Source organism: Asparagus officinalis, chromosome 5 (genome assembly GCF_001876935.1).
Source record: "Asparagus officinalis chromosome 5, Aspof.V1, whole genome shotgun sequence".
In the NCBI taxonomy this organism is placed as follows: Eukaryota; Viridiplantae; Streptophyta; class Magnoliopsida; order Asparagales; family Asparagaceae; genus Asparagus; species Asparagus officinalis.
In genome coordinates this window covers 87,823,586-87,836,203 of record NC_033798.1, presented here as the reverse complement: position 1 = coordinate 87,836,203, position 12,618 = coordinate 87,823,586, and the positions used below count along the sequence as shown (strand labels likewise).

The 12,618-nt window shown below is 36.8% G+C and overlaps 1 protein-coding gene across 1 annotated transcript; it reads right to left on the bottom strand.

The window, feature by feature from the left end:
• Positions 320-6,415, bottom strand: LOC109840072 (IAA-amino acid hydrolase ILR1-like 1). Its single transcript, XM_020408573.1, has 5 exons — positions 6,030-6,415; positions 4,974-5,099; positions 2,855-3,169; positions 2,062-2,190; positions 320-981 (listed from the first exon to the last, which is right to left on the bottom strand). Exons 1-5 carry the CDS (start codon positions 6,366-6,368, stop codon positions 571-573), a joined length of 1,320 nt encoding a protein of 439 aa, XP_020264162.1. The 5' UTR covers positions 6,369-6,415; the 3' UTR covers positions 320-570.

The following is a 12,618-nucleotide window of genomic DNA, read 5'->3' as shown; positions in this document are numbered from 1 at the left end:
GCGGAACCAAAAAACATAAAATCTAGGGAAAACACTTTTTGGCTCGTGCTTTAACGCACGAGCTAACTCGCACATAAACAGGGGGTGGGCCCCGTGGGGCCCACCCCCTGTTTCTGTGCGAGTTGGCTCGCGCGTTAAAGCGCGAGCGAAATAGCAGTGTTGAAAATCTAGGGATGTTACCTAGTTCTTTTGCTGCTATGTCATCCATGTCGATATACCATAAAATCAAGTCCGTCTACAAAGGACCCATAATAATAACGAATTCTAAGTTTTAATTTGAATATATTATATATCCTTACTAATCATAGGGGGAAAATCAGACACAGAAAATGATTCTAAGTATTAACCTGCACATATTGCTCCGTTTACAGAAAGCAAACTCCTAATGTAACAATTATATATAGAACTCCATCCCCTCCTGTATTCAACAACTCGCACGAGGGGAGCAATAAAGCTCAAGACCACCCTGCTAAGCAAATACAGTACATTGCAGAGTGCAAATCACTGCACATAAGTTTTCATGTCAAGAGGAGAAGTTAAGTGGCTGCCCCTATCAAACAAGTAGAAATTCTAAAGTTCATCATGAGAAGCACCTCCAACCTTGGGTGGGCTACCACTGAGCTCAGAGAGGTAATTCATAGCCAAAGATGCATGAAGAGCAGCGCCATAAGGAAGAGCCTCTTCATTGATTGTGAAGTAAGGAGAATGGCCGGGGTACAACTTCCCTTTGGATTCATCGTTCATGCCAACGAAGTAGTAGCATGCCTCAGGTACCGCCTCGGTGAAGAAGGAAAAGTCTTCAGATCCCATCATAGGGAGTCTCAACCTGACGTTCTCGGTTCCAAGCATATCTACAGCAACCTTCTGAAAGTAATTGTGGAGGTTTTCACTATTTGTTGTCACAGGAAAGAATGGGTATTTTCCATTGAGGAAATCAACAGTTGCAGTGCATCGTTGCACTGATGCTTGTGAAACAATTACCTGTCGTTTCCAAACAAAATAAAAATTAATATGCTAGGCATCTTGAGAAAAGTTGCCAAAGAGACACTTTCAACTAAGGTTTCTTTATGCCAAAACAAAGACCGCCTTTTATTACAATGGGAATGCAAATAAGCCCCCTGTACTATAGCCCAATTGCGGATAAACCCACTGTAGTTATATTGTTGAAGATAGACCCCTGACTGAAAAAAAATTTACTCTTTAATGGAGGTATACTTGTATTTCTCCTTCTCTGAGGGTAAAAGAGTAATAATAGAAAAATAACTCTAGGGTCTATCTGCAGCAGTAAAACTACAGGGGTTTATCCACAATTAGGCAATAGTATAGAGGGTCTATCCATATTCCATAATTAATAACAATATAACATTATAATTGTTAAAAAGATTACATAGATCAAACTACTCAAAAATATTATCAGAACCTTATTATGAATATGCCAATGATTAATTGAATAGGAGAGCAAAAATATCAAAGAATTTGACCTGGTGACATTTGAATTTGCTACAGACTGCTGCATCTTTAGTATTGCTGCGTTAGTAAATACAGTACCTGAGACTGTCCTAGTTCAAGCTATGTTGAAATCCCGAGAAGCCAGTTTGAGCTTATTCAATCATATCGTTTGAATGTCCCACAAGCAAAATAGTGAGGAAAAAACAATAATGATATGCCGGTCCAATTGATTGCACACATAGTTAGTAATTGTAAATAACTAAATATAACAGATGACACGAGACCAAGCTAGGATACTCTAATAAGAAACTGGATGCAAAGTCTCTATATCGATTTTGGTAAGAAGCAGTAGACATACATCATTTATAAAATGAACTATAGTTTGCGTTGTCTTCTAACCAGATCTGACTTGCTTGATAGACCGATTTGCATCGAAAGAATCTAGTAGGTTAAACTTGAAAACTAAGTTAAGCAGACATTATTGTGCTAAAGTCATACATTATGGACGTGGACCCAAATGTGTACTTCCCTACAGAGGAATAATAAAACACATGAACCCTCCTAGGCAGCTCAAGCATTGCCAGATAAAGCACTATGGCCAGATTATGATACCTCCTTAATTCGCTGCTTTAGTTGAGAAAAGCTTTCTTTTGAGAAGGCGCGAAAAGTGCCACCAATAGTAATAGAGTCAGGAATAACATTGAATGCACCGCCTCCTTGAAATTTAGCTACTGTTACCACCTGCACTTGTAATTAAACAGGTTCAAATAGGAAGACAAAAAGTTCAATCAAGCTATACTTGAAACATGAAACTATTAAGCCATAGAAAATCACAATACAGGACTCGCTAAGCACCAATGCAGAAGAGGGTTTTAGAGACTCTTTAGAGTGTTTCGAAAAACTGTAGATTGCATCAGTTCACGGTACCTCAGAGAAATACATGTCACGCTGAGAGTACAATTGTATGCAAGTAGTTGAAGTCAGAACATTCTAACAGCAAGAAAATAGAGATCTACCCTATGCTTGTTTCTAGATATAGATAATTGTGTAAGTTACTAAAGAGCCATTGGGTATTATTTTTAGGATCATTTAAGTGCTGGATAATATCAGTGCTTTTTTGTAAGTTGATGAACTGTTGACATTTATGTTTCTAGGATTCTGCGGCTAAGTTGATTGAACTACTTGCATCTATTCTGTGTGTTTGATTGAGAATTTTGTTTCTCTTAAAAAGGTATCAGAATTATGTTTGAGAATTTTGTTTCTCTTAAAAAGGTATCAGACTTATCTTCTTTAGAACTTAAACGAATATGTATTGTTTATTTATTGGAAATCTTTTCTTTCCATGAGCGCTTGGTGGAACATTTCTTTTACTAGTATGCATTTATTGTGCGTACAAACTAAATACCTGAGAGTCCAAGGGGTCAGCCTCGCGTGAAACCAGATGTTGCAAGCTTACAATCACATTGGATGCAGCTAAAATTGGATCTATTGTGTGCTGAGGAATGGCTGCATGACCTCCCTTCCCACTGATTACTGCCTCAAAGAACCCACTCCCAGCCATTATTGGCCCTGGTCTGGATGACACAACACCAAGAGGAATGTCTGTAGCAAGATGACACCCAAAAATAACATCGACGTTCTTTACAGCTCCAGCTTCAATCATTTTCTCTGCCCCGCCACCTCCTTCTTCGGCTGGTTGGAAAAGGAGTACGACGGTTCCCTTTTGCAATAAGAAGTAATACCATCGAACATATTTAGTAAAAAATGCAAGAATCACACCTAAAAATAAGTTAAACATCTTGCTAGGTCCTATGAGTGTCATTATGTATTAAAGAGATGATTGGTGAACTAAAGTGAAAATAAGTTCAGAGAGTTCTTCAATTCTCATTGAGCTTTTTGTATAAATGAAGCACTAGAGTATCAAGAACAACAATGTAGTTCTACTAAAAAAGTATGTGAAATACTAACAGTGCATTTTGCTTCTCAAGCATGTTTTCCAAGGAAGTAAAAAAATATTTTTCCAGACAAATTGTGCAAGTACAAAAAGAATTGTGCATCATTAGCGGGGAAAAGTGATCAGCTCCTGATCTTTTAACAGCAACATTAAAGGTTCTAAAAAGAAAAGAAAAGAAATTCTTGCAAATAACTAGTAAATATCATAAGCTTAATGTTATTTAAATCACAGCAAACACAGATAATTTCCAATTTGGTTAAATTTTACAGATTTTAGATCCCAATATGCATGTCAGAGCAAAGATGTTGATCACACTAAAGAGTGAAATCCAGAAATAGATGGCCTTTGATTCATACAAATTTCTGTTCAAGAAAATCAATGATTTTGTCACACCAATAAGGTCTTTAACTCTGCAAGTGCTGCCCTAAATGTGTCATTCTTATACTGCCCACTACAAGCTAGAGACAATGGAGATGAGTTGCATTAGTCGGAAAACAGCCAGCTTAAAATTAGTGAGATCTCTGAATCCCAATGAACCATACAAGTAAAATCACATCCAAGACACCACTTAAAGGTTTATAAAACTCCAGACATAGTGTTTCATACACACAGACTATTCCAAAATGCAAGTCAATGAAAGAACAATTGTTTGCCACAATCTAGATTGAGCATAGAATTGAACATGGAAGTATGGATGTAAAAAACTAGTGCGGGAATTGGCACAAGATACATTACATGAGACTTGTTCTCATATCTTAGATATCTATATTATGAAGTTCTATGAGCATAGAATCCCTGAATCAGAGGATTCTTAATTGATACTGAATCATAGAAAAACTAAAACGGCTTACTGTTTTCTGCCAGACTCACAAGAGGGTATCAATGCCCTTTCATATAGCGTACTTTCTCCTATATCATGATGTAATCCCCTAAACCTCCAACACCATATTATACTTTCCTTACTTTTATCTTCATCTATAAATTGGCTAAGCCCCTTATTTCCTCAAGAGAAAAGAAAAAAGAAGAAGAAGAAGAAGAAGAGAAAGAGGCCCCTTTCACCATAGATATTTGTTTTTGCTTAACAAGAATCGTAAAGCTCCTTGACTCCTTGCTTACTTATAACTCTCCTAAAAAAATAACTTTCAATAATAAGGAGTTCATTTCACAAAGATATATTTAATTGAATGAAAAGTCAAAACGCTCACTTTGAACCTATAGAGCCCAGATACAGTGTATCCCATAACATCATATTATCTCCAACACAATAATTTACCTTATCTCAACTTTCTTAGACACAGTTTCTCTAGGGAATATTGCCTTATTTTAAGTAGGGGCTTTTTTGATAAAGACCAATGAAATCTGATCCCCAACTTCTACAATTTATTTACAGTAGGGGCTTGTAAATACTTAAATGATTCTGGGTCTAGTCTCCAAAAAAAGAGAAGTAGACAGTCAAAATCTTAAGAAGTGGAGTGCTAATTATATCAAATACAGCTAATTGGAGTTCTTATATCAGAAAATCTAAGGGGGTTTTTAAGCACGGGATAATGAGAAAGATTAAATAACAAACCTTCAGCTCATCACGATGCTCCTGAAGGATCTTAGCAGCACCTAGCAGCATAGTAACATGTCCGTCATGACCGCAGGCATGCATTTTCCCGGGGACTTTACTTTTGTGCTCCCATTCCACATTCTCCTACCATCATTAAAAATTTTTAATTTAGGAAAAATCTTGCTAAAAAACTAAAGTGAGCTAAAAAGACTGCATTTTAATGTAAAAATCAAGAAGAGGTCGCCAAGAAAACATTATAATGGCATAGACATCTATAGTGAAACAAAAATAGATTATCTAATGATGAGGAGAACTAGAAGAAAATTAACAGAAGTTGAAATTAGTAACTTTCTACCTCCTTATCACGGCAAAAATCATTAGAAACCATGATAAATTGATGAAGAAAAGAACATGGAGTTCAGCTAAGAAGTTTGACTTCGTTCCTATAACTCAAGACAAACATTATTCAAGTTGACCATAATCAAGGAAAAAAATTGTATGGTAAAACCACGATCTTACGATATTAGAAGTCTCCCTGACAACCTATGCTTAAATTTCACTACGACTTGCAAATTACATTCTCAGCCCAGCCTATCAAAAATCAAACTATGCAGACTCCCAGACAAATTAAGATTTAACAGCAGAAAGTCCTTCCATTCTGAAAAGCGCCTATCTATATGAGAACTTCTAGACATTTTGAACCCAAACTAGCTATCCCGTCTAACTCAAAAGTGTTAAAAGTGAGCATTTATTATCCTATTTCTGCCTTCAACAAGAAATATAACAAAATTACAATAAACATAGCTCGCTGACGATCAATTCCTTCAACGATAACCCCTGAACCGATTAAATAGCACCAACTTCCCCTCATTTTTAAGAAACTCTCCTGGAAAAATAAAGTATATTTCCAGTTTCACTGATTCCCTCTTTACTTAACAAGCAATTTCAAAGTAAAAATCAATTCTCTGATGAAGAAATCAACACCGAGAAACTAATCACTAACGAATCAATTTTACTAAACCCCCCCCAAAAAAAAATTTAGGAAAAATTGGTGGAAAAAGGAAACCCTAACACCTGCATCGGGAGGGCATCCATATCAGCTCTCAAAGCTACAAACGGAGCTTCTCCAGTCCCAACGTATCCTACAACACCCGTAACCGCGACCGGATGCTCATATCGAATCCCCAAAGAGTCCAATTCCTTTCTGATGAGCTTACTCGTCTCGAATTCTTCGTATCCGAGCTCAGGATTCTCGTGGATCCTCCTCCTGATTCCAACCATCCAGTCCACGAACTCCGACTCCTTCGCTCGCCGGAGAAATCCTCCGGTTACGGATTCTGATAAAGATCCGAATCCGAAAGAGTAGAGATTGAGGAGGAGGAGAATTAGAGCTGGGCACTTGGAGAGCTCCATTGATTTTAGGATTCTCTATAATTCGGGGTTTAATTTATTTAATTGGATGGAGAATACTGAGAGGAGGAGATATTTATAGGGGAGGTCGAATTGGCACGTGCGATTATGCTGCAAGGTGTTTCTGTACTATTTGTGCTTTGGCTCGATGAATTGAGGCCCACGCCGTACAAAATGTTCGTGGAGCCTTTTTCCACTCGTTTTTTCATATAGACCCCAAGATTTTAGCAATATTTGCAGAGGCTACCAAAATACATGAGAAAGGCCCCGCCGCTGCCAAATAACCTAAAGTAGAGGAATTGAGCTGAGAAAGGCATCCTTGCGTGAACCTACGGTGAGCAGTAACCGGTTTGAACGAGGGGCGAAGCGAGAAAATTTATCTAGATTAGGCGCTAAAGTTAAACATGTTTTTTAAATTAATATGTTTAATATACCTATAAACTGCAATTTTTATACCCAAAAGTTGACGAAAACGCTATCAATTGGGAGCATCAGACGGCTGATATAATGGTTTAACTGAGATGAACATTGTCAATTTAGCTTTAATATGTACTAAAGTTTAAGCTAGAATTCTGAGCATGGGGCACTACAAATGAAAGATTGTACGGTGGCACACATGATATAGGCAATCTATAAGAATGTAAGTCCAATACGAATGTAAACATTTCAAGTTTATGTTGGACATTTTGCCTAACCTGAACACGATGTGGCTCTGTCCTTGATTTGAACAGATTATACCGATCGAGGCAATCACATTTTAGTGATCCAACTAGGTTTTAAAAATATAATTTTAATGATCCTGTCTAATCTAATCCGATATTTGCTAATCTAATCCGATATTGATATCAAATTAAAAACTTATTAACTAATATCCTAGCAATATGATGTATAATGAGATATATGCAGGATAAACAATATAACACAATAGGCGATATAAATACGCACAAGATATAACAATGATAATAGTTCGCCAAGACAATCGTAAACACAAAGGAAATGATCATGGAGTTCGGTCAACCATCGACCTACGTCTTCGCTCCTCACCTCGATGAGATTCTCCACTATCTCAAATAATTACATAATCGGTTTTCATAGCTCACCGAAAACTTTTACAATACACATGTTGACAATCACACAATACGCTCCTCTAAGTGTTGGCCTACCCGTGTCACATTTCTCAAGTGTTTGGAATTACTACCTCTCACTAGGCTTTTACAACCAAGTCACACCTCTTGGAATTGACCCCGATCTCTCCCAACCACTCCTCTAAGTGTCATTGTGTATTACAACGTGTTATCACAATTAAGTACAAATAAAAAGGATTTGTTCTCTAAACAAGGATGAGAACAAATTGAAGCACATTCTCAAAGGTACACTCTCACAATCCAAGTATACTATATGTGAAATACTTAAGCTCAAGTGGTTGTGTGTGTAAGCAATGAGTATAATGAAATATAAACTCAAATCAATCTAGCATAAATATATGAGAATCAAAATATCAAATATCTAGAAGACAAGATTAAAAAAAACTTCTCTAAAACAAGCAAGAGAGAAGTAGAGATTTGATGTTGAGATCCTCAAAAATGAAGTTATGATCCTTCTCTTGTGAAACTCTCTCACATAAAACAAACACACAAAAACTTGGAATTAAACTGGCGTAAACACTCTTGAAAACCTTGTAAAAACTCTTTTTAAAAACCCAATTCTCGAGGGTTATTTGTAGCCTCTCAACAAAATCAACTAAAACTAGCCGTTACAGCCAAAAAGGCATTATCGGCCGACTGATGGTTGAGATCGGTCGACTGAAAATTATGATCGTTGGCTGAGCTGGAAAACAATGCACTATCGGTCAACTGATAACATGTGATCGGTCGACTGATTCAAAGAATAGGTCGACTGATAAGTCTGAAGAACAAATGCTAAAAATTTGTACTGGCCAGCCGACTGATGGAACACATCGATCGATTGATGAGAGGTTATCGGTCGACTAATTGCTTACAATCGGTCGACTGATAAGCTGACACTCCAGACACTGAATTTTCTAAAAAAGTTAATTTTGTAAATTCAATTTATCATAACAAAACAACTCTGTAATTAATAAAACTTAGGAAAATATTTATATATATCAAGTTAAACATGTTAGAGAAGAAATTTTTCAAATTGCATTTCCATTTGTGAAAACACAAGTAATCATATTTATCTAAAGCAATTTCTCATCATAATTAATAAAAATTTTTTCCAATAATTAATTTCTAAAACTATTTCTCATCATAATTATTATAAAATAATATATTTATGTAATACATACATATTTTTTTTTTCTTTTCTACATGAAAAGTAACATTTCCCTATTTTATAAATTACCTCTAATTTATTTCTTTTTCGATAATATTTCGTAAATTCTAATTATAACATCTAACTTGTCATTTCATGTCCGTAATTTCTTAAAAAATACAAATAACAACATTATTAATCTAATTTCCACTCGTGCGCTTGTCATTTCATACTTGTCAACTTTTAGATATAAGCTAGTATTACACATCATCATTCTAAGCAGATATTCAAATATGCACATTAACCAAAACAATGATATTAATCAAAATAATATATCTAACTAAGATAATTAACAATAAAAATTATAAAAAAATACTAATTAAGCGACGAGATCTTGCCTCGGCGTGTCGAATAAGTCGACGTCGACGGCACGGGTCAGATCGGACGCGATGGAGCATGGCGTCGGAAGAACTCCGACGAGGGGCAGCGGGTCGGGGCTGACGGCGCACGATCAAGCAGCGGTTGACTCGGTCCGGCGTCGGGGAACCACAGAGGGCTGACGGAGGGGCGACACGGTGGCACTGGGGGTTCTCGGGCTGCTAAGAGTTATGGGCCGTCGAATACGGGCTGAGTGGTCGACTGGAATCTGGCTGTCGCCAGAGCAGGGGAGACGGGAAGGGCGAGGTAAGAGGAGGTGGTCGACGGTGATTGATGCGGTTGAGGGCGCAGAGGTGGTTGGGTTCAGGTGCGGAGAGACAGATGGTCCGATCGTTTGGGTATCTGAGAGAGGGACGATGAACAATAGTGTGCGTGCGCGATAAGTGAATAAAAAGAGAGAGAGACGAGACGGGGAGTAACTATGATATAGCTAGTAAGATATGATTAAATACTATATATATAATACTAACATATGTATATAACATATACACATTATATATATACACGTATATCTACTCTCTATATATATAATATACAGTTCATAACTATACTAATAATCATATAACAAGCTACGAGACGAGAGAGGAGAGAAATATTGGTATGACTTGGTATAAGCACAAAAGTTGTGCTTGGGTAGTGAGGTGTCACAGTCTTCCTCCCTCATTCAAATGTGGGCCATATTCACATGGGTATTGATGTGGATGGGATGTACACATCAACTACAACGCAAAATTTGTTTGTACCAAGCATTACCATGAGTTTTCATTATATTATATAATTACTATATTATAATATATACGTAGCTATATTACTAAATATACCTACGATCTATATACTATATAGTAACTAAGATAAGTATATACACTAAAATATAACTACTATATAATATTAGCATACTAGGTTAGGGTTAGGTATTTAATTAAAAATAATTAAAATAAATAATTACGGGTACTTAAAAATTAAACTACTCACGGAATAATTATCTACAAATAAAAACGTACATGTTGTGCTAATACAATAGTTGATACGAAATAGCCAAAATATACACATATTGTACAATTAAACGAGAATAATTAATAAATAAAATATATTTACTTATATTTAAAATTAAATAATTATGGGATAATTATATACACAGTAAAACGTAGTGGTTATACTAATACGACAGCTGATACGTAATAATTAAAATAATATAATAATTTACACAAATAATATGTAATTAATAATACAACGTATTATACGAAATAATACATAATAATATTAATAATACGGCATATTATTTAAAGTAATACGTAATAGTATCGATAACACAACAGATTAGTTCCAGAAATTTTTACCGCACAAAATAAATTTATAAATATTAAAATCATCTAAGTAAATATAAAATTTGGACTTTTAAATCATAGAAAATGTTGAAGCGCACGAACACTCTTCACTGCAGCAGGGCTTCGCCAAGGGTCTCCAAAAATCCTCCTCCAAATCAAGGCCCAAGGGGGGCTATTTATAGGCGTGTAGAGGGCTCTAGGGGGCCTAGACACCCCTGGGGTGTCTAGGCTTTTCCTAGACACCCCCGGGGTGTTTCGACCTCCCGAGACTCCGTTTGAGGGGATTCGGTTGTTTTCCCTGTAAACTCTTCGTCCGAACTCGGATTTGAGTGATTCCAAGTGCGTTGGATGCGTGACGAAGAGTTTGATCCGCTTCGGTAGTTGGATTGTCTGTAGAGTGGTCGAGGCATGAAGGGCGTTGTCCTTTTTGTGAACAGTGTCGGGTTCCCGATTGGCCCAGGTCTTCGTTGTTCCGAAATCCTATCAGCTCACGTAGCTCGTCGATTCACTTCAGTCGTTTGTCGACGTCAATTGGACTCCTGTGGATTGGATAGTGACGTTCATCGTCATTCTTTAACACTGAACCGTTCGTGGAGACCTATAGGCAATTTTCGATGTCTACAGAAAGGTCGCCTCGGTCCCTTACCGGGGAATCGAGGTAAAGTACCTATCAAAGAGCGATTGGGTCCGTTGAAATTCTAGAAGGCCGAGAAAAATACAAATACTCTTCTAAAAATAATAATTAAATATTTAAAAATACCAGAAAATTATTTTAACTAGTATCAAATTTTACGGTCATTACAGAGCAGAATCTAAAGTTTGCCACCTTTGATGGTGATCTTCTCCATGAACTAGTCATTACAAATGATTGGTCGAGCGACTCATTTTACCTCAACATCACTCGTCTGGACATTGTTCACACTGTCAATATTCTCAACCAGCTTATGAATGAGTTGTGCTTGTTTTGGGTCTTTGAATTATAATTGACACAGATTACACATTCAGAGAATTATAATTGAAATGGGAAATTTTATATTATGAATAAAGTTTTTGGTCTAATTTTAGTATAAAGTTGGAGTCTATTTAGATTATGAAATAAATTCAATTTTGATATCATGTTGGATTGATTTGTTTCCTTCATTATAAAGAGTTTTTTTAGGGTAGGATTTCCTACCTTCTATTTCTTTGTAATCTTTGTGTATATTTTATTTTTCTATTTAAGAAGATGCATGTAACCTTAAAATTATTAGATTATTTTTATCAATAAAATTTTGCTTATTATATTGTATTCGTGGATCTGGATCGTTCTTTATGGATTCAAAGAGCACCCCTTGATGAATTCTAAAATTTATTATTTCCGCACTGCATTAACGTCATTGTATAATCGATGGAAAGATGGAAAGAGTTAAGTTTTTACGTTCACAAAAGCGTAGACTGGAACGAGCGACTCTTGAGAACGCTAATAAAGCGTCATATTCGTCTGATGATGATAATATTGTATCTGGAAAATCGTACCAACACTCTGTAGGTTGCTCCAGTTATCAAACTGATGAGTTGTACTATAGAGCTGGGGGTGCGAGTAAGTCTTGGAAGCGAAATGCACGAGACACGGAACCTCACTGTCCATGTGCCAACATCATCAGTGTGGTGTTATCAGAGTGCTATTGTTCTGAAGCCCCAAGGAGAGTTTCGGTGTTCAAGAGAATTTCCACCGGAACGTCTGAGACTAAGCCTAGGCGTTTCCAACGAAGAAGAAGGATAGTCAAAGACGGAGAATTTCCGAAGGTCACCACTAATATGGCCAGTAAAGGGGCATCGATGGGAGATAATCCCGAGTCAATTCCGCTAGTACCCTGGTATTTAACTCATCTGCAGTCCGGAACCATTACACGATGGACTTATAGTAGGGTTCGGACGAGATTACCGTAAGAAGACGAAGGATCAGATGCCGGCTCTGCAATTGCATCGGACAACACGGTATCTAGCGAGGGACAACCCCGCGAGGTACTCATGATAAGCACCGAACAAGTAACCAAGATGCTTGAAGATGCCCTGGCTAGGCAGAAAGAAAGTTTCAAGTTCGAGATGGAGATGGCCATGCAGCAAATGAGGGAGGTCTAAAGTTGTTTTGTTTTGGCCAATGAGGGAGGTGGAACAATTCTTGGTCCGGTTTAATATTAAAAATCAATGTCATTAGTAAAACTAGTTTAAGTCAT

Excerpts from the sequence above, each read along its gene's own strand:
- LOC109840072 (XM_020408573.1), bottom strand. The coding sequence starts at position 6,368 with ATGGAGCTCTCCAAGTGCCCAGCTCTAATTCTCCTCCTCCTCAATCTC. Across the intron at positions 2,191-2,854 it reads CTGACCCCTTGGACTCTCAG|GTGGTAACAGTAGCTAAATT; the intron begins GTATTTAGTTTG and ends TTACAAGTGCAG. Across the intron at positions 982-2,061 it reads TAAAGCAGCGAATTAAGGAG|GTAATTGTTTCACAAGCATC; the intron begins GTATCATAATCT and ends TGGAAACGACAG.